Here is a 20,821-nt window from a genome sequence, read left to right as displayed (position 1 = left end):
GGGTTTTAAAGTTTGAGCTGGATAAATGATTGTTGGGTAAGTGTATCAAGCAAAGGCGGGTAAATGGAGAACAGATACAGATCAGCCATGATTTAACTGAATGATGGAGAAGGCAGGTGGAACTGAATGGCCTCCACTCCCTCAGTATTGGCCCTCTGACAGAGTAGCACCTCCTCAGTACTGCCACTCCGACAGTGCAGTGCTCCCTTGGTACTGACCCTCTGACAGTGCAGCGCTCCATCAGTACTGACCCTCCGACAGCGCAGCGCTCCATCAGGACTGACCCTCCGACAGTGCAGCACTCCCTCAGTACTGACCCTCCAACAGTGCAGCACTCCCTCAGTACTGACCCTCCAACAGCGCAGCGCTCCATCAGGACTGACCCTCTGACAGCGCAACGCTCCCTCAGTACTGACCCTCCAACAGTGCAGCACTCCCTCAGTACTGACCCTCGACAGCGCAGCGCTCCATCAGTACTGACCCTCCGACAGTGTGGCACTCCCTCAGTACTGACACTCCGACAGTGCGGCACTCCATCAGTACTGACCCTCCGACAGCGCAGAACTCCATCAGTACTGACCCTCGACAGCGCAGCGCTCCATCAGTACTGACCCTCCGACAGCATAGCGCTCCCTCAGTACTGACCCTCTGACAGCGCAGCGCTCCCTCAGTACTGACCCTCCGACAGCGCAGCGCTCCCTCAGTACTGACCCTCCGACAGCGCAGCGCTCCCTCAGTACTGACCCTCCGACAGCGCAGCGCTCCCTCAGTACTGACCCTCCGACAGCGCAGAGCTCCATCAGTACTGACCCTCCGAAAGTGCAGCACTCCCTCAGTACTGACCCTTCGACAGAGCAGCGCTCCATCAGTACTGACCCTCCGACAGGGCAGCGCTCCATCAGTACTGACCCTCCGACAGCGCAGCGCTCCATCAGTACTGACCCTCCAACAGCGCAGCGCTCCCTCAGTACTGACCCTCCAACAGCGCAGTGCTCCCTCAGTACTGACCCTTCGACAGGGCAGCACTCCATCAGTACTGACCCTCCGACAGCGCAGCGCTCCATCAGTACTGACCCTTTGACAGAGCAGCGCTCCATCAGTACTGCACTGAGTGTGTCAGCCTGGATTTTGTGCTCAAGTCGGCTATTCATCTCCTCGTACCCGTTCTGCCATTCAGTTCAATCACAGCTGATCTGTACCTCAACTCCAGTGATGCTGGTCCTCTCAGCACCTTACCAAAGTAGCCAGTCTTCAGGTGTAGGCCCAGACAGTGAATGGACGCAGGCTAATCATCACAACATGAGAAAGCCCAATCCTATCTTCACCTGGTACCCACACCCAGGAGCAGGTCGGCTTGTTTTTCTCATGGCTCAGGCACAACGAGGTCAACTGTAGCATCCTGGCCTAGTCAAACTAATGCAGCACCACCCAGGGAAAGGGCCTAGGGGCTCACCAGTGGCAGCAGCCCTAGTTTTAACAAAGAGAAGACAGCGCAAGTATTTTAAAAATTCCTTTATTGTTTCAACATTCTCAATTTGTGTTAAAATGCAGCAATGGATGGGCAGGCTTTTTAGGAAGGGACAGGAGCAGGGGATCCCTGAGAAATTACACTGAGGGGCCCACTGGAAAACCCCTTTTCAAATAAGCTCCATCACCCACTCATACCCCTCCACCCTCCCCAAGTCACAGTTAAACCTGACTCCCGACTGCTAAGGCACAAAACTGGTGTGAGTCTGCAGTGAAGGAGAATAGAGGCAATGAGAACCAGAACATTGAATGGGTCCAGTAAGCAGGATTTCCACCTTCAGCTATTACACCATCTCCAATAATGCCCCAATTTGCATTTTACATTTTTAAACAAACACATGGTTGAAAATATCAAAAACAAAATTGAACCTTTGAATAAACAAAGAAAATGAATTCCAACACAACTGAATTCCAGTCGCCCAGAGTTATTTAACACAGTGTCTCAATGATTCTATCAATTGGGGATTGGTCAGCAGACTCCAACACAAGTTGCCAGCATCAGCTGGGCCTGAACAGGAGGAGGGTGTCAAGAGACCTAAGGCAGGGCTGGATTGATCTGCTCCTCCGGAATTGCTACAACAAGGGATAATTCCTGAACAAAAGCTAGAGGCTGAACTGCAACTTATGTTAGGGAGAGGGGAAACATGGTCTGGCCTTGGGGACAGGTGATTGCTTGGCTGCACTGCTAAAGTACAGCCGACAAGCTCTGCTGGCTGAAAGGCTGCTGCAGCACGCCGATTGTGGGGGGGTTGGGCGTGAGGAAGGGATGGAACTTCTGATCTTCTGGTCTGTGGGGAGTCAGTTACCCAGACACTTGACAAAAGGCATCAGCAAGGAAACACCTATGCTGGTGGACTCCTGTTTCTGCTCCGATTGCAACAGTCCTCCAAAATCCCACTTTGAGGGGTCCTGATCATTGGCTTCAGTGACCATACTGGGTATACCCTGCAACAGCCCCACACTGAGCACAACTGCACATTCTTAAAGCCCTCCACACTGCTGCAAGAGGCTTTGTCCATCCCAATTTTCTCCTTTCTTCACACGGGGCTACTGCCCCAGGAATCGGAATCACAATCACACACACACACACACAATGTTCCAGGAGGAATCACTGGACAGCAGACAGGTAGCAGATTCCTTCACCCCACGCCACCACCACCCCCTGCAACTCAGGGGCACTGAGGCCGACTGTAGCCCCACCCACTCCCTGCCAAGATCAGCTAACTCATGCGCAGTCCGGGATCGGAACCAGGAACCCGGCCAGTCTGCCTGAGGCTGCCGCACAGTGCCTTTAGAAACGGAGACATTGCTAAATCAGAACATGATGTTACAAGCTCAGTGTCAATGGGGTGGGAGGGGAGAGAGAGGACAAGGGAGAAAGAGTCAGTCAGTCATTTCTAATTGGCTGCACAGCATGGCACCACAAGACGCAGTCAGAATGGAGACGATTGGGTAACGTCGCTGTCAATCATGCTGCTGTAAGTGATTGATTTTGCACACACAATTGGTATTGTCTAACTATCCTCCACTCACTGTATTTTGTTTGGGAAATAATCCTGCCTTTACCGGAGACTTTGCTGTAGTTTCAGTCAGGAGCTCTGTTTGCTGTGTTTCATAAAGACTTCATTTAAATAGACTCTGTTTGCCGTAAATTCTGTCCCACTTCAAACCCATTGGCTGACACAGTGGTGTCCTCACTCCTTTTTAATTTGAGTTGATTTAAACATCACCATCAACCCAGCATTAGCAGCTCATCTCTATACTCAGGCCACCTCTATGTTCATCGAAGAAGCATTGCTGGGATCGATCGGGGGGCACTGTGCCTCGAATACGGATCCATTCGAGGCAGTCATGGACTTGCATTCCTCTGCCTCGTCCTGTGTCCGGGACTGGAGATGGCAGCAGGTCAAGGCACTGGGGAGACTAAAGAGGACCAGACTGCCAAGCAGCAGGAAGACACCTGCCACCACAAAGGAAGCTGTATAGTTACCAGTTACATCGCGCAGCCAGCCTGAAAGTGAAAAGTGCAAAAGGTTAGGTCAGTGCACGTCTGTTTCAAACCGCAGCTTTAAAAAGCCAAGACTGGTCAATGTGCTAAAACAGAGGCTCAACCCCGAGTCTGTCAGTGCCAGCCGTGGCTCAGTGGATACCACTCTTGCCTCTGAGTCAGAAGGTCGTAGGCTCAAGGTTCACTCTAGAAACCTGAGCACATAAACTCAGCTGACACTCCCAGTGTAGGATGAGATGTTAAATCAAGGCCTGGTTTTTTTATTCATTCATGGGATGTGGGCGTCACTGGCCAGGCCAGCATTTATTGCCCATCCCTAATTGCCCTTGAGAAGGTGGCGGTGAGCTGCCTTCTTGAACTGCTGCAGTCCATTTGGGGTAGGTACACCCACAGTGCTGTTAGCAAGAGAGTTCCAGGATTTTGACCTAGTGACAGTGAAGGAATGGTGATATAGTTCCAAGTCAGGATGGTGTGTGACTTGGAGGGGAACTTGCAGGTGGTGGTGTTCCCATGCATTTGCTGCCCTTGTCCTTCTAGTTGGTAGATGCTGATGGCCCACAGCGCCTCATGGATGCCCAGTTTTGCATTGCTAGATCTGTTCAAAATCTATCACCTTTAGCACGGTGATAGTGCCACACAACACGACGGATGGTATCCTCAATGTGAAGGCGGGACTTCGTCTCCACAAGTACTGTGTGGTGGTCACTCCTACCAATACTGTCATGGACAGATGCATCTGCGGCAGGCAGATTGGTGAGGACGAGGTCAAGTATGTTTTCCCCTCTTGTTGGTTCCCCCACCACCTGCTACAGACCCAGTCTAGCAGCTATGTCCTTTAGGACTCGGCCAGCTCGGTCAGTAGTGGTGCTACCGAGCCACTCTTGGTGATGGACATTGAAGTCCCCCACCCAGAGTACATTCTGTGCCCTTGTGCTTCCTGCAAGTGCTGTCAACATGGAGGAGTACTGAGTCATCAGCTGAGGGAGGGCGGTAGGTGGTAATCAGTAGGAGGTTACCTTGCCCATGTTTGATCTGATGCCATGAGACTTCATGGGGTCCAGAGTCAATGTTGAGAACTCCCAGGGCAACTCCCTCCCTACTGTATACCACTGTGCCACCACCTCTGGTGGGTCTGTCCTGCCGGTGGGACAGGACGTACCTGGGGATGGTGATGGCAGTGTCTGGGACATTGTCTGTAAGGTATGATTCCGTGAGTATGACTATGTCAGGCTGTTGCTTGACTAGTCTGTGGGACAGCTCTCCCAACTTTGGTACAAGCCCCCAGGTGTTAGTAAGGAGGACTTTGCAGGGTTGACAGGGCTGGGTTTGCCGTTGTCGTTTCTGGTGCCTAGGTCGATGCCGGGTGGTCCGTCCGGTTTCATTCTTTTTTATTGACTTCGTAGCGGTTAGACACAAATGAGTGGCTTGCTAGGCCATTTCAGAGGGCATGTAAGAGTTAACCACATTGCTGTGGGCCTGGAGTCACATGTAGGCCAGACCAGGTAAGGACAGCAGATTTCCTTCCCTAAAGGACATTAGTGAACCAGATGGGTTTTTACAACAATTGACAATGGTTTCATGGCCATTAGACCAGCTTTTTTTAAATTCCAGATTTATTAATTGATTTCAAATTCCACCTTCTGCTGTGGTGGGATTCGAATCCATGTCCCCAGAGCAATACCCTGGGTCTCTGGGTTACTAGTCCAGTGATAATACCACTACACCACCGCCTCCCCTATATCTGCCCTCTCGGGCGGATGTAAAAGATCCCACAGCCACTATTTGCTCTCCCTGGTGTCCTGGCCAATATTTATCCCTCAACCATCACTACAAAATGATGATCTGGTCAATATCACATTGCTGTTTGTGGGAGCTTGCTGTGCGCAAATTGGCTGCCATGTTTCCGACCGTACAACAGGGACAGCACTTCAAAAGTATGTCACTGGTTGTGAAGTGCTTTGGAACGTCCTTGTGAAAGGCACTACATAAATGCAAGTTTATTGCTTTGGGAGAATTTTTTAAATGGTAAGAAACTAGAAACTGGAGGCGCAGAAAGATTTGGCAGTTAATGTACACAAATCATTGAAAGCAAGCCACAAAAAGCAATCAAAAAAGGCTAATGGAAAATTGGCTTTTATCTCAAGTGGTTTCGAATACAAAGGGCAGGAAGCGATGCTTGAGTTGTACAGAGCCTTGGTCAGACCCCATCTGGAGAAATTGTGTTCAGTTCTGGGCTCCACACCTCACGAAGGATATACTGGCCTTGGACGGGGTTCAGGGCAGACTCACCTGAACAATACCTGGGGTTAAAGGATCAGCCTATTCACAGGATCAGGAAGCGGCCATTCAGCCCCTCGAGTCTGTTCTGCTGCCAGTTACACCAGAGCTGATCTGTATCTTAACTTGGTTTCATATCCCCTTAATACCCTTACCAGTCAAAACTCCTGTACCTAGTGTTCCAAAAAGAAAAGCCAAAATGCAGAACTGCCTGTACCTGACATGGGTGCTCCCAGCAGTCCCCCCACACTCTCCAGCATCTGCAGCAGTCCCAGTGCTCCATAAATCCTCCCGATTCCAACTATCTCCGGCAGCAAAGAGAATACCACGGGCGTCAGGGCACCAGAGCAGAAGCCGTATGCCACGCTGATCAACATCAGCACAGGATAGGTACGGCCGAAGGGGAGGACGATCAGGGTGAGTCCTGTCAGCGAGGTCCAGAGCATCAGGATGTGAACCAGTTGCATCTTACGCAGGTCAGAGAACCAGCCAGACAGGAGCCGGCCGATCAGGTCCAGCACCCCCGCCACTGACATCAGAAACGCTGCCTGGTACTCATCGAAGCCAATCAAGCGGGCGTGGGCCACAAAGTGGACATAAGGCACAAAGTAGCCAGTGTTTATCAAGGTGATGGACAGCACCAAGGTCATGAAGGGCCAGTGTCGGAGCAGGGTCAGGTCCAGCAGGTTGAAGATCATGCTGCCAGTGCCACAACAGGACTGTTGTCCCCCGCCTGGCACTACCGCGCAAACCCGGTCCTCTTTCAGGGTCAGGGGTCGGATCAGCGCGCCACAGGCCATGAGGTTGAGCATCATTCCCGCGATGATCAGCAGCGCCCCCCTCCAAGTGTACTCATCCAACAGGTACTGGAAGAGAGGGGAGAAGACGAAGGAGCCAATGCCAACCCCAGTGAACGCCATCCCCATAGCCAGAGTCCTTCTCTTGTTAAAGTACCGACTGACAGCAGCAACAGACGGGGTGAAGACTAACGCCCACCCAAATCCTGCCAAACAGGAGAACACAATATTTGCACACACAGTTAAACAGCAAATCATAATCGCATTATAATGTCCCACCATCAGGGCTCCAATTAATGGACCTAGTGAGTGACTGAGCCACTAAATACAACAGCATTCATCCCACATAGTGTGCCAGAATTCAGCTCAGTGCTCCTGTTGGGGGGGTGGGGGGGGGGGGGTGGATGGTGAAGAAAGAGGAAGAGTAGTCAGCCATGGCCCAGTGGGTAGCACTCACAGTCAGAAGGTTGTGGGCTCAAGTCCCACTCCAGAGACTCGAGCACATAATCCAGGCTGACACCCCCAGTGCTGAGGAAGTGCTGCAGTGTCGGAGGTAAATTCTTTCAGGTGAGACATTAATCTGAGGCTCCATCCGCCCTCTCAGGAGGGCGTACAAAAAATTTCATGGCCACTAATTTGGAAGAACAGGGACGTTCTCCCCTGTGTCCTGGCTGATATCTGTCCCTGAATCAACATTCTTTTTTAAAATGATCTGGTCATTATCTCATTGCTGTTTTGCCTGCTTACGCATATTGGCTGGTGTGTTTCCTACATTATAACATTTCAAAGGTGCTTCATCAGCTGCACAGAGCTTTGGGATGCCCTGAGGCTGTGAATGACATTATATGAGTAAATTCTGAAAGTAGAGAGGAGAACTAAAACAGGAAATGAGAGAGGTAAAGAACGTATGAACGGTTGGGCCAATTTGAGACCAAAAAGGAAATTCTTGCAGAGGCAGAAAGCACGGGATGAAATAAATACTTTGCAGCTGCCTTTATGAAAGAGGATGCTGCCCATTGCACAGTAAAGGAGGAAGTGGTAGAGAAATTGTGTAAGATTAAGATAGATGAAGAGCGGGTACTTAAAAGGTTGGCAGCGCTCAAACTAAGAAAGTCCTCCAGTCCAGATGGGATACACCCGAGGTTGCTGAGGGAAGTCAGGGTGGAAATTGCAGAGGCTCTGGCCACAATCTTTCCTTGGACATGGGAGTGGTGCCAGAGGACTGGAGGACTTCAAATGTTACACTTCTGTTCAAAAAAAGTAGGAGGGATAAACCCAGCAACTGTAAGCCAATCCGCCTCATGTTGGTGGTGGGGGAAATTTTAAGACTTGGAAGAATAAGGATAAATAAGTGATAATTATCACTGATTTGTTAAAGATAAATCCTGTCTGAGAAAGTTGATTGCGTGCTTCAGTGAAGTAATGGAGAGGGTTGATGTGTACATGGACTTTTAAAAGACATTTGATAAAGTACCACATAATAGACTGGTTTGCAAAATCCAAGTGCATGGGATTAAAGGGACAGAGGCACCATGGATACAAAACCGGCTAAGGGACAGAAAGCAGACAGTAGTAGTGAACCATTGTTTTTCCAGACTGGAGCAAAGTATACAGTGGGTTGGGACCACAGCTTTTTCGATATATATTAGTGACTATACAGGGCATAATTTCAAAGTTTGCAGATGACACCAAACTGGACAAAGCAGTAAACAGTGAGGAGGATAGTGAGAGACTTCAGAAGGACGTAGGTAGGCCAGTGAACTGGGCAGATACATGTCAGATGAAATTTAATGCAGAGATCTGTAAGAGTTAGCCTAAAGAATCATGGAAGGACAGAGTGGGTGATAGCAGTAGCTAGTTTCAGATGAAAGTTCCGTGTATTGACAGCATCAACTATTAAATAGAATCCATTGCAATTTCTGTACCACATTTTTGCCCATTTAGCAGCTGAATTGAAACTGTGAAATCTTTTGTGGATTCTCGGCTGCTCCTTCCTGCTACTGTATCACTTCTGTATTTGATAAATTGTCAGCAGATGTTGGCCATTTCTGTGGTAGGATCATGCCAGGACTGACAGGTTATAATATCAAAAAATACTGAACAGGCTGGGGCTCTTTTCACTAGAAAAGGGAAGGCTAAGAGGTGACCTGATGGAGGCCTTTAAGATTGAGAGAGAGTTTGATTGGGTAGACGTAGGGGAGATGTTTCCACTTTTGGGGGAGACCACAACTCGGGGCCATCCCAATAAAAGACAGTCACTAATAAATCCAATAGGGAATTCAGGAGGAACTTCTTTCCCCACAGAGTGGTGAGAATGTGGAACTTGCTACCACAGGGAGCGGTTGAGGTGAACAGTGTCGATGCATTTAAGGGGAAACTGGATAAACACATGAGGGAGAAAGGAATAGCAGGATACGGTGATGAGATGAAGAGGGTGGGAGGAGGCTCATGTGGAGCAGAAACACCAGCACGGAGCAGATGGGCCGAATGGCCTGTTTGTGTTGTAAATACTTTGTAAAACCTACCTCTTTGAGCTTTTAGTTGTACATTCGATACAGATTATCTAATGTCTCCTAATGTGGCCCAGTGTCAAACTCTGTCCAAATTACACACTTGTGAAGCTGGGCATTTTACCACATTAAAGGAGCTATATAAATGCAAGTTGTGTTTATCGACTTATTCAGGTCCCCATGGTTTCAATGGCCAAGGTAGAATGGAAGCGTTACTGAAGGGCAAGGCAGTGTAGTAGTTGTGCTACTGGTGCTAATAACCCAGAGGCCTGGATTCGTAATCCACAGAACACGAGTTCAATTTACCACCATGACAGTTTTGAGAATTTAAGTTCAGTTTGAAAAAAAATCTGGAAATGAAAAGCTGGTGTTAGTAAAATGAGTATTAAGCTTTCAGATTGTCTTAACTGCTTCAGTCGTGCCCTTTAAGGAAGGAAACCTGCTGCTCTGCCCTCCCCAGCCCAGCATACACGTGACTCCTGTCCCATGCCACTTGGTTGTCTACAATGATCCCTCTCATTTTTGTTTGTTGTGCGCTGCTTGTTTGTTGCATTGTACATTTCAGATTGCTGCAGGCTGTGCAGCTTGCAGGTAAGGCTGGCTGTCTCCTAATGCCCCCTGGGCTCGTGAGGATGGGCAATAATCATCAGCCCAGCTGGTGTCACCAACATCCCGTGAGTAAAACAAATTAAAGCCCCATCTTATCCTCACCTAGTCACAGGATCACAGGACGCAGGGCAGCTCCAAACATCAGCCAGCTAACTTATCCCACACCAGAACTCTTTTGGGAAAGGGGCACAGGGAAATGGAACTGGAGTAGGCAGCTCCAGTTAAAGAGCTTGCACCAGCACGATGGGCTGAATGGCCTCCTTCTGTGCTGTGATTTCTATGAGGCCATACTTTTTTGTGCTTCACTGGGTAGTACCTTTCCTCCAGAGCATATTATCTAAAAAAGAACCACATTATCTAAATGGTGAGAGATTGCAGAGCTCTGAGATGCAGAGGGATCTAGGTGCCCTAGTGCATGAAAAGGTTAATATGTAGGTACAGCACATAATTAGGAAAACTAATAGAATGTTATTGTTTATCGTGAGGGGAATTGAATACAAAAGTAGGGAGGTTATGCTTCAGCTATACAGGGTATTGGTGAGACCACATCTGGAGTACTGTGTACAGTATTGGTCTCCTTATTTAAGGAAGGACGTAAATGCGTTAGAGGCAGTTCAGAGAAGGTTTACTAGACTAATACCTGGAATGGGCGGGTTGTCTTACGAGGAAAGATTGGACAGGCTAGGCTTGTATCCACTGGAATTTAGAAGAGTAACAGGCGACTTGATTGAAACATATAAGATCCTGAGGGGTCTTGACAGGGTGGATGTGGAAAGGATGTTTCCCCTTGTGGGAGAATCTAGAACCAGGGGTCACTGTTTAAAAATAAAGGAGTCATCCATTTAAGACAGAGATGAGGAGAAATTTTTTTCTCTCAGAGGGTCGTGAGGCATTGGAATTCTCTTCCTCAAAAGACAGTGGAAGCCGAGTCTTTGAATATTTTTAAGGCAGAGGTAGATAGATTCTTGATAAGCAAGGGGGTGGAAGGTTATCGGGGGTAGGTGGAAATGTGGAGTAATCAGTTCAGCCATGATCTTATTGAATGGCGGAGCAGGCTTGAAGGGCCGAGTGGCCTACTCCTGCTCCTAATTCGTTTGCTCGTAAGTAAAGCGGGATGTGTCAGTGCTCAGTGGATCTAATACCTATCCACACGGAATCTGCTGCCAATCGTGTAGTATCTTCACCGCTATGTGAACACCTTCCTGTTAGTAACCGTTTCCAGCTCACCTGAGAGCAGTCCGATAGAGAGGTAGAGATGAATCAGGTTTGTAGCTAAACAGGCAAATATCAGCCCCAGGCTGGCAAGCAATCCACCCGACATCACCACAGGCCGAGCTCCAAAATAGTTGCTGAGAGCACTGGCAATGGGACCTGAAAGAAGAACAGTAGAGTTATTTCTCACAGCTGCATCCAGCTCGCTATCTCCAGAGACCCAAATCCAGTATTGTAAAACTTCGCTAATCAAATGCACATAATCCTTACCCTGCTAAATAAGCAGGGACTGTACAGTTACACATCGGGTGAGATGCCCTAAACAAATAGCGTTTCACGCTCCCGTTTGTGAGAACGGGGCTGCTAAAAAATAAAACCTCCACATGCTGGTATAGGTCAAAATACAACACGTACCGCCCCAGGAATCAGGCACTCATACTGGCCTCTGTACTCACTGGAAAACTGCTGCACTGCAACAGCCATCGATGTGATCCACGATACTGTACTCGACACTTCCGAGAAATAGTCCACGAACGACAAAAAGAAAACACCGAATGAGCGGATCACTCCAAACACCAGGGCGGACATGAGAAACGCCGCCACCACAATCATCCATCCCCAGCCGCCATCTGGCACCTCCCCCGGAACCCTGGCTGCCATGTCGATGACCTTTCACCTGTTACAGACAGAACGGGGAGAAACAGTGACAATTTTATTTTAACAACAGCTGTAAAAGATGAGAATCCTAAAAAAAAAAAGACGGACCCACATTTCTGCAGCGCCTTACACAACCTTAGGACACCCCTGGCAGCCAATACAGTACTTTTTGAAGCGTAGTCACTGTTGTAATGTAGGAAACGCAGCAGCCAATTTGCACACAGCAAGCCCCCATCCCCAAAGTTGCCAATAGCCATCTCCCGCCCTTCCCACCCACCCCTCCCCATCCCCGAAGGCCCTGGCCATTGCTGGGGCGTAGGCTGCCCAGACACTGGGTATTGCAGAACCTTCCAGGAGCCAAGTTGCCAGAAAGCAGCAAGTTCGAACCTGAACATGAATTCTCAGCTGATTAATACAGCCAGCAGCAGGCCCCACATCAACACCCCCGAGCCATGGGGCCCTGCCCTGCCACTCAATGCCCATGCACTACACCAGTGGGTCTCTGTACCTCCTTGTTCTGCAGGATCCTATTCCTCCCCTCTGTGGGACTGGAGCACATCACACAGGAGATAGGAAAGCTGCCATGCAGATAATCTTATGTCACAGTTGGAACAGTATGTCTTATTTCTAACCAGATAAGCAGCAGACTGAAACTGTTACATGTAGGTTTGGGCTGGATACAGCGCGCTTTGGCACCAGGCCAGAAGAAACAGTTTCTCCTTATTTACTCTCTCAAATTCCTTCATGATTTTGAAAGCCTCAATTAAATCTCCCCTTAACCTTCTCTGCTCTAAGATCAACCCTAGCTTCTCCAGTCCATCCACACAACTGATGTCCCTCATCCCTGGCTTGCACATTATTAATATTTCATACATAAAGGATAAAGTGACATTAAGACCCTCAGTCCTCACTTAAGAATTCTCCCACAGCCTTGCCCTGGTCCTGTTTGGAGCTTTACTCCAGCCATGCATCACGACACGCAATCTACCTTCCTCTGAGACTGCCTCGCATCTTACTTCCAGCTTCCTCTGCCCTACCACAGGTAGCCCCCACATTCCCTCCAAGTCTCGACACCATTCCTCAGCCCCCTCCACCCACCCAAGATACCCTCCTCTTCCACCAGGCTTTGGATCACCCACCTGTCCTTTCCTGCTTGCCCTCCTTCTCTCACTGCTCTGGAGGTTGCTTCTCCACGACTCTCTATAGACAAGCAGCTCGGCTGAAATGGTCTTGAAGTTGCCACAAAGAAAAAAAAACTCAATCGTTATCAGACGTAAAGACAGAAACAGCAAGCTGCAGAAATGCAAACGGAAAATCTCATAAAATTTAAGAATGTTACTGAAGGATACGTGAGAAAGAGAGGGGGGAGGGAAACTCCGATGAGAGGAAGGAGTGAGATTTGTGGCGAGTTTCTTGGCTATTTTTGGGGAGAAGAAGAACATGAAACAGCTTCACTACCACTGGAGGATTCCTTTCAACTATCTGAGGGATGGGAGGGCGAGGAGGGGGGTGCAGAGGGGGTCAAGAGGAAAAGAGAAATTCAATGTATCATCACCCACATTCAAAAAGCATTAAAATTCAATTTTGAAAAGGCACCTGTTTATTTTGCAGCACCATTGAACTCACCATTCACTGCTACCACTTCCTTCTTTGAGCTGTTAAGTTTCCAATTTCTCCCTTTTCAATTCTCTCCTTTTAATTAAAAAAAATTCTCAAGTAACAGTTCGACGTGCACAAACACCCTTCATCGTGCTCAAAGACCAAGGGTAAAATTACTGAGGAAACCCACACAGGGCTATAGAGAAGAGGGTGTGGGGTACAGTGGGACTAATTGACAAGCCCTTTTAATGAGCCAGCACAGGTACAATCGGCCCATGGCCTCTCCTGTGCTGCACGATGCTAGGCGGTGTTTCCATGTATACACTCTGCTCACAGGCATACATCCCACTTATTTAAAGTCAAAGAACACAGGAAAGGGGTTCGTAGAGCTAAGGCTTAGAAACCTCCAGATGCAGCACAGGGTCCTGGAGTTAACTGGCTGACACTTCACTGGCTCTATGTCCAGCTTTAACTCTAAATTATAAGGAGAGACTGCACAAACTAGGATTGTATTCCCTGGAATTTAGAACGTTAAGGGGCAATTTGATCAAAGTTTGCCTGATATTAAGGGAAACAGATGGGGTAGATAGAGAGAAACTATTTCCACTAGTTGGGTAGTCTGGAACTGAGGGCACAGTGGTAAAAATTAAAGTCAGATTTTTCAGGAGTGAAATTGGGAAACAAGTCACACAAAGGGTGATAGAAGTTTGGAACTCCCTTCCACAAGCAGAAACTGATACGACATTAATTCATTTTAAATCTGAGACTGATAGATTTTTGTTAACCAAAGGTATGACAGGATATGGGGCAACGGCAGGTACATGGAGTTAGGTCGCAGATCAGGCATGAACTCATTAAATGGTGGAACAGGCTCGAGGGGCTGAATGGCCTTCTCCTGATCCTATTCCAGCCCATTCACTCACAACTCATCTGCAGGATTACCTGGAAGACAAGACTCGCAGCACCCCCCTCCCCAAGAGGTAAGTGTACCCCTCATAACTCCCCTCACTGACACAGCTCAGGTGGGTGAACAGCACCCTGGATCACACAACACTTCCTCCTGTCCAGCTACAATTTAAACTGGAGAGCTTTGTCATCCCACTGACGGCACAGAAACTTAGAACGCAAAATGCTGTCATCTGCCCTGAGTATAAGATGTCAGTGGAAAAACACAACACGGCAAATACAAGGAGGAATTTAAAAATAAATATTACGGCAGCAGGAAATTCCTGCAGCACCTGACAGACGCACCTGGGCAGCTCTGACCAGTAGACAACCGTTTGACCCATCAAAGCTGCCCCTTTGCTCACTCCAGCTGCTCCCAGACCCGTGGCATATTTCCAGTACTGTCTGGAGAATGTCAGAGATGAGTGACCTACAGGCCAGCTGCATGGCGAAAGCACAGTGGTAATGTTACTGGACTAGCAATCCGGAGGCTGCAAATAATGCTCCGAAGAGACAAATTAAAAACCCACCATGGCAGCTGGTGGAATTTAAATTCAGATCATTAATAAATCTGGAATAAAAAGCTAGTCTCATTATGAATGATCATGAAACTACCAGATGGTCGCAAAAAAACCCATCTGGTTCACTAATGTCCCTCAGGGGAGGGAATCTGCCGTACCTACCCGGTCTGGCCTACATGTGACTGTAGACCCACAGCAATGAGGTTGACTCTCAACTGCCCTCTGAAATGGCCTAGCAAGCCACTCAACTGTATCAAACTGCTAGAGAATGAAGGCACTGTGGGTGCAGCTACCAGTCTGCAGCGGTTCAAGGTGGTGGGCAGTTCTCCACCATCTTCTCAAGGGCAGTTAGGGAATGCTGGCCTTGCCTGCAACACCCAAATCCCGAGAAGGAACAAAAAATAAATGCCGAGAGCAGGGAGTGCGAGCTGAGAGAAGACAGACAGAGACGGACCAGTCAGACCTCAATATGCAGCAGCTGTCTGAGGGTGTGACTTCCATGCAGTATTCCCTCAGGTAAATACTTCAGAGCTGGTCTTGGCAGGAAGGAGGCGAGGTTAGTCATTCCAGGAAGTGAAGGAGAGCTTTGGCTGAGGCAATGACCCCTCCTCTCACCCACTTCCAAACATTTGTGACAAATCCTGCAGTCTCCAAAATTTAGACAAGGCATTTCTATTGCGTCTCTCACCCCATAAGACATCTCAAAGCACTTTACAGTCGATGGAACGCTTTTGAAGTGTAGTCACTGTTGTAACGTAGGAAATGTGGCAACCAATTTACGCACAGCAAGATCCCTCAGTCAAAAAAGCGATAGGATTTTTTTTTTTTTAACTGGTTTCCGTTGAGACATAAATGTTGGCCCCAAAACAAGGCAAATAATCCCCCATCCAACTCAGAGCAAATGGCCAAGGAAACCGGCTGCACCCGACAACAGCTCCAACCACTTCCTGATGACACTGCAGATCTCACACTTTTGAAAAGTAAAGACCACCATGTCCTCATCGCAAGGCACCCCTCATTCCAATCCAAAGAACCCGTACCCCAGTGAGAGTCCAGTGTGTGGGAAACCGTACCCCAGTGAGAGTCCAGTGTGTGGGGAACCGTACCCCAGTGAGAGTCCAGTGTGTGGGGAACTGTACCCCAGAGAGAGTCCAGTGTGTGGGGAACCGTACCCCAGAGAGAGTCCAGTGTGTGGGGAACCGTACCCCAGAGAGAGTCCAGTGTGTGGGGAACCGTACCCCAGTGAGAGTCCAGTGTGTGGGGAACCGTACCCCAGTGAGAGTCCAGTGTGTGGGGAACCGTACCCCAGTGAGAGTCCAGTGTGTGGGGAACCGTACCCCAGAGAGAGTCCAGTGTGTGGGGAACCGTACCCCAGAGAGAGTCCAGTGTGTGGGGAACCGTACCCCAGAGAGAGTCCAGTGTGTGGGGAACCGTACCCCAGAGAGAGTCCAGTGTGTGGGGAACCGTACCCCAGAGAGAGTCCAGTGTGTGGGGAACCGTACCCCAGAGAGAGTCCAGTGTGTGGGGAACCGTACCCCAGTGAGAGTCCAGTGTGTGGGGAACCGTACCCCAGTGAGAGTCCAGTGTGTGGGGAACCGTACCCCAGTGAGAGTCCAGTGTGTGGGGAACCGTACCCCAGTGAGAGTCCAGTGTGTGGGGAACCGTACCCCAGACAGAGTCCAGTGTGTGGGGAACCGTACCCCAGTGAGAGTCCAGTGTGTGGGGAACCGTACCCCAGGTAGAGTCCAGTGTGTGGGGAACCGTACCCCAGTGAGAGTCCAGTGTGTGGGGAACCGTACCCCAGAGAGAGTCCAGTGTGTGGGGAACCGTACCCCAGAGAGAGTCCAGTGTGTGGGGAACCGTACCCCAGTGAGAGTCCAGTGTGTGGGGAACCGTACCCCAGTGAGAGTCCAGTGTGTGGGGAACCGTACCCCAGTGAGAGTCCAGTGTGTGGGGAACCGTACCCCAGTGAGAGTCCAGTGTGTGGGGAACCGTACCCCAGTGAGAGTCTAGTGTGTGGGGAACCGTACCCCAGAGAGAGTCCAGTGTGTGGGGAACCGTACCCCAGAGAGAGTCCAGTGTGTGGGGAACCGTACCCCAGTGAGAGTCCAGTGTGTGGGGAACCGTACCCCAGACAGAGTCCAGTGTGTGGGGAACCGTACCCCAGACAGAGTCCAGTGTGTGGGGAACCGTACCCCAGACAGAGTCCAGTGTGTGGGGAACCGTACCCCAGGTAGAGTCCAGTGTGTGGGGAACCGTACCCCAGTGAGAGTCCAGTGTGTGGGGAACCGTACCCCAGTGAGAGTCAGTGTGTGGGGAACTGAACCCCCAGGGAAAATTTCCATTGCACTATCTGGTTCTTTACAGTCACCTCTTTCACAATCCTCCTGTTCTATCTCCCACCTTACCTCATTAGCACTGAGGGGACGTCTCCATGGTGATCGCTACACTTCGCTTCTCTGCTCCACACTCTCCTCCTGCGAAAAAAAAACAAATATGGGACTGAAAAATCTGCTGCATCGTACTACATAGATAGCAAACCCAGAGGTGTAGAGAATAAGGGGACTATCCCTCCAGCGTTAGCAGGACTATAGTGCTGCTTCAGGTGGCAGACTGAGCGATGGCCAGCCGCTGGTTTAGATGCAGTCCACACAGTAGAATAAGCTGCAAAGCTTTTTGACAGATAAAGCCTCCGATACTTCACTTCATGCTGACGTTTGTACATTCCATTTCTCTGCAACTCCTGCCCCCTGCACAGACCGAAGCCAGCCCTACTTACCCACCCTCTGATCATCACTTTCAAAGAACAAAGAACAGTACAGCACAGGAACAGGCCTTTCGGCCCTCCAATCCTGTATCGCAGGATAGGAAAGCCACCGGAGCAGTTTACCGGCCTCATACACTCTCTCGCCTCAGGCTATGAACCTGCTCTTTGCATAACTGATAAACCCCAGGCCGAGTCTTCGAAACACTGCCACCTTGCTCAGGGACTGTCTCCAAAGTTCTCACTGCAATCACAAACGTAGAGTGTCCCACTCAACCTCTGTGATGGGGTTTTATTCAGTTCCTCTCCTTTCCTCTTGCCCTGACGTTCCAAACTCTTCATCTGCCAGCCTGTGCCAGTACGAGGGCAGCACAGTGGCGCAGTGGTTAGCACCGCAGCCTCACAGCTCCAGCGACCCGGGTTCAATTCTGGGTACTGCCTGTGTGGAGTTTGCAAGTTCTCCCTGTGTCTGCGTGGGTTTCCTCCGGGTGCTCCGGTTTCCTCCCACATACCAAAGACTTGCTGGTTGATAGGTAAATTGGCCATTATAAATTGCCACTAGTATAGGTAGGTGGTAGGGAAATATAGGGACTGGTGGGGATGTGGTAGGAATATGGAATTAGTGTAGGGTTAGTGTAAATGGGTGGTTGATGGTCGGCACAGACTCAGTGGGCCGAAGGGCCTGTTTCAGTGCAGTATCTCTAAACTACGAGAGAACTGCAACAATCCAAGTGCCACTCCTCCTCAAACCTCGCCAGGTCACGGCTGGGGAATGGTGGATGGTAAAAGATTAGTAAACACTGAGTAACCGATGGAAAGGAGTAACAAGCAGCCCAGGTCCTCCAGTAAGCAGTGCCGCAGCTCAACAATCTTTCAGGGTTTTAGCTGAATTAACATTCGTGTCAAAGCAATGCAGAGCAGCTCCAGCAAGACTGATAAAATCTTACAGCAGAGGAGGCCATTCAGCCCATCGTGTCTGTGCCAGTTCTTTGAAAGAACTATCCAATTAGTCCCACTCCCCCCTGCTCTTTCCCCCATTGCCCTAAAAAAATTTCCCCTTCAAGTATTTAACCAATTCCCCTTTTGAAAGTTACTATTGAACCTGCTTCCACCGCCCTTTCAGGCAGCGCGTTCCAGATCAGCAACTGCTACACTTCCTCTATCACTCCAGTCACCACACTTCAAAAGTACATCATTGGCTGTAAAACACTTTGGACGTCCTGAGGTTGTGAAGGGCTCCATAGAAATGCAAGTCTTTGTTTCTATAACGACTCATTGCATGAAAAAAAAAATCTTCATCTCCCCTCTCTGGCTCTTTTCCCAATTATCTTCAATCTGTGTCCCTCTGGTTACCGACCCTCCTGTCACTGGAAACAGTTTCTCCTTATTTACTCCATCAAAACCCCCAATAATTTAGATCACCTCAATTAAATCTCCCTTTAACCTTCTCTGCTCTAAGGAGAACAATCCCAGCTTCTCCATATAACTGAAGTCACTCAACCCTGTCTTAGATTATCCATATTTGAAACAAAGGGCAAAGTGACATAAAGACCCTTGGTCCTCACTTTCTAATCCTCCTACGACCTGGCCCTGGAGTCCTTTGTTGGACTGAACACTCATTTGTGGTCAGTGAACCTACTGATCCCTCTCTGTGCTGTTGTTATCCCTTCTTCGCCCACCCCGGCCCTTGACTTGTTCAGTCTCATTAAAGGAGCTGCCAGTTAAACATGCTGGTTAATTCAGAGGCAACAATCGATAAAGCCTGAGGTGAGAAAGATAACTTGATGCCAGCCAGGATTATGGAGCATGACACAGATCAGTACAGTCTATTCTGTTAAATCTCCCATACGCAGTGGAACACAAAATCCTAACCCCCCCCCCCCCCTCCCACCATGACCTCTCCGCTGGACACACCGGAGCTGCCAGTTTCAACGTTGGCACAGATTCTGCTTCCATGATCAGATCCGCAGTCCCATCTGGAACCGAGAGCTCTCGGTGAAGCTTTAAGGCAGCAGCCGGTGGGTCTGGCAGCAATGCACCCCCACCCCCCACCCCCCCAGGGTTGAATCCCCCACTTAACACCGGCAGCTAGCTCACACCTGAAGGACAGGGCCACGTCAATGAGGCAGCTGTGGAACCAATAACGCAAGGTGGGGAGGGGGAGATGCAGGCGATACCGAGGGTCTCCCTGTGGATTATGGTCAAGTTTGCACCGTCTCACTGCGATTTTATAATCACTCTTGGAAGATTATCAGATTAAAAACGGCAATACTTGTTAATAATTGTACACTGTCCCTCCTGTGATCTCGGATTGATTGGCCAATCATTACCCAACTTCAGTTAGAATCATGCAATGATACTGCACAGCAGGTCATTCGGACCTGTGCCAGCTCTCAGAAATATCCATCGGATTAGCCCACTCATCACAGTTCAGCTAATGGGTTAATTGGATAATGGGGCACCTCATTGTCCCCCTTCCCTGCCCCTTCGCCCCCCATTCCCCACCCTCCCAGTCAGCTCCTCAGCCCCTGCCCCCAGTAGCCCCTCTATCTCACCCCACTCCCTCCAGAACTCCCCTCCCCCAGTAACCCCCATCACCACAGTAACCCTCCATGTCACGACCCCCCTCAAGTATCCCCTCACCCCAGTAACCCTCCATCCCTCTCCCTCTCACCCCAGTACCCCCCTCAGCCCCTCACTCCAGGAACCCTCCATCTCACTCCCTCACCCCAGTATCTCCATCTCTCTCCCTCCCTCCAGTAACCCTCCATCCCTCTCCCTCTCCCTCTCACCCCAGTACCCCCCTCAGCCCCTCACTCCAGGAACCCTCCATCTCACTCCCTCACCCCAGTATCTCCATCTCTCTCCCTCCCTCCAGGAACCCTCCATCCCTCTCCCTCTCACTCCAGTGCCCCTCACTCCAGGAACCCTCCATCTCTCTCCCTCCCTCCAGGAACCCTCCATCCCTCTCCCTCTCACCCCAGTGCCCCTCACTCCAGGAACCCTCCATCTCACTCACTCACTCCCTCCCTCCAGGAACCCTCCATCCCTCTCCCTCTCACTCCAGTGCCCCTCACTCCAGGAACCCTCCATCTCTCTCCCTCCCTCCAGGAACCCTCCATCCCTCTCCCTCTCACCCCAGTGCCCCTCACTCCAGGAACCCTCCATCTCTCTCCCTCCCTCCAGTAACCCTCCATCCCTCTTCATCCGTCGCCCCGCCCCCTCACCTGCCGCTGCTCGCGCTCTCCCCCGCGCACGCGCTAACTCAGCGGGTTAAGGCGGAGGGGGGGGGAGGGTGGGGGCGGCGGCGCACGGGTTCTGCGCGTGCTCAATCTCACCTAAAGCCCCGCCCCTTTCCCCGCGGCTCCTCCCAGTACAGCGCCATCTGCCGCGCC

At 50.0% G+C, this 20,821-nt stretch overlaps 1 protein-coding gene across 10 annotated transcripts; it reads right to left on the bottom strand.

The window, feature by feature from the left end:
* Positions 1–1,497: 1,497 nt before the first annotated feature.
* On the bottom strand, positions 1,498–20,682 carry LOC137357380 (monocarboxylate transporter 13-like). Of its 10 annotated transcripts, XM_068023675.1 has the most exons (8): positions 17,442–17,629; positions 17,071–17,139; positions 13,224–13,289; positions 12,737–12,826; positions 11,396–11,616; positions 10,956–11,099; positions 6,030–6,815; positions 1,498–3,538 (listed from the first exon to the last, which is right to left on the bottom strand). In XM_068023675.1, exons 5-8 carry the CDS (start codon positions 11,598–11,600, stop codon positions 3,291–3,293), a joined length of 1,383 nt encoding a protein of 460 aa, XP_067879776.1. In that variant the 5' UTR covers positions 11,601–11,616; positions 12,737–12,826; positions 13,224–13,289; positions 17,071–17,139; positions 17,442–17,629; the 3' UTR covers positions 1,498–3,290. The 10 variants fall into 10 exon arrangements, with proteins under 10 accessions (XP_067879776.1, XP_067879774.1, XP_067879771.1 ...); XM_068023673.1 differs by lacking the exons at positions 13,224–13,289; positions 17,442–17,629 and adding an exon at positions 20,654–20,682; XM_068023670.1 differs by lacking the exons at positions 13,224–13,289; positions 17,442–17,629 and adding an exon at positions 19,526–19,861.
* Positions 20,683–20,821: the final 139 nt, after the last annotated feature.

The sequence above is a fragment of the Heterodontus francisci genome, chromosome 48, assembly GCF_036365525.1.
Source record: "Heterodontus francisci isolate sHetFra1 chromosome 48, sHetFra1.hap1, whole genome shotgun sequence".
NCBI lineage: Eukaryota > Metazoa > Chordata > Chondrichthyes > Heterodontiformes > Heterodontidae > Heterodontus > Heterodontus francisci.
The sequence above is the reverse complement of the archived record's forward strand: the minus strand, read 5'-3'. Positions and strand labels throughout refer to the sequence as shown.

Excerpts from the sequence above, each read along its gene's own strand:
- LOC137357380 (XM_068023673.1), bottom strand. The coding sequence starts at position 11,600 with ATGGCAGCCAGGGTTCCGGGGGAGGTGCCAGATGGCGGCTGGGGATGG. Across the intron at positions 11,100-11,395 it reads TGCAGTGCAGCAGTTTTCCA|GTCCCATTGCCAGTGCTCTC; the intron begins GTGAGTACAGAG and ends TTCTTCTTTCAG. Across the intron at positions 3,539-6,029 it reads GCTGGGAGCACCCATGTCAG|GCTGGCTGCGCGATGTAACT; the intron begins GTACAGGCAGTT and ends TTTCACTTTCAG.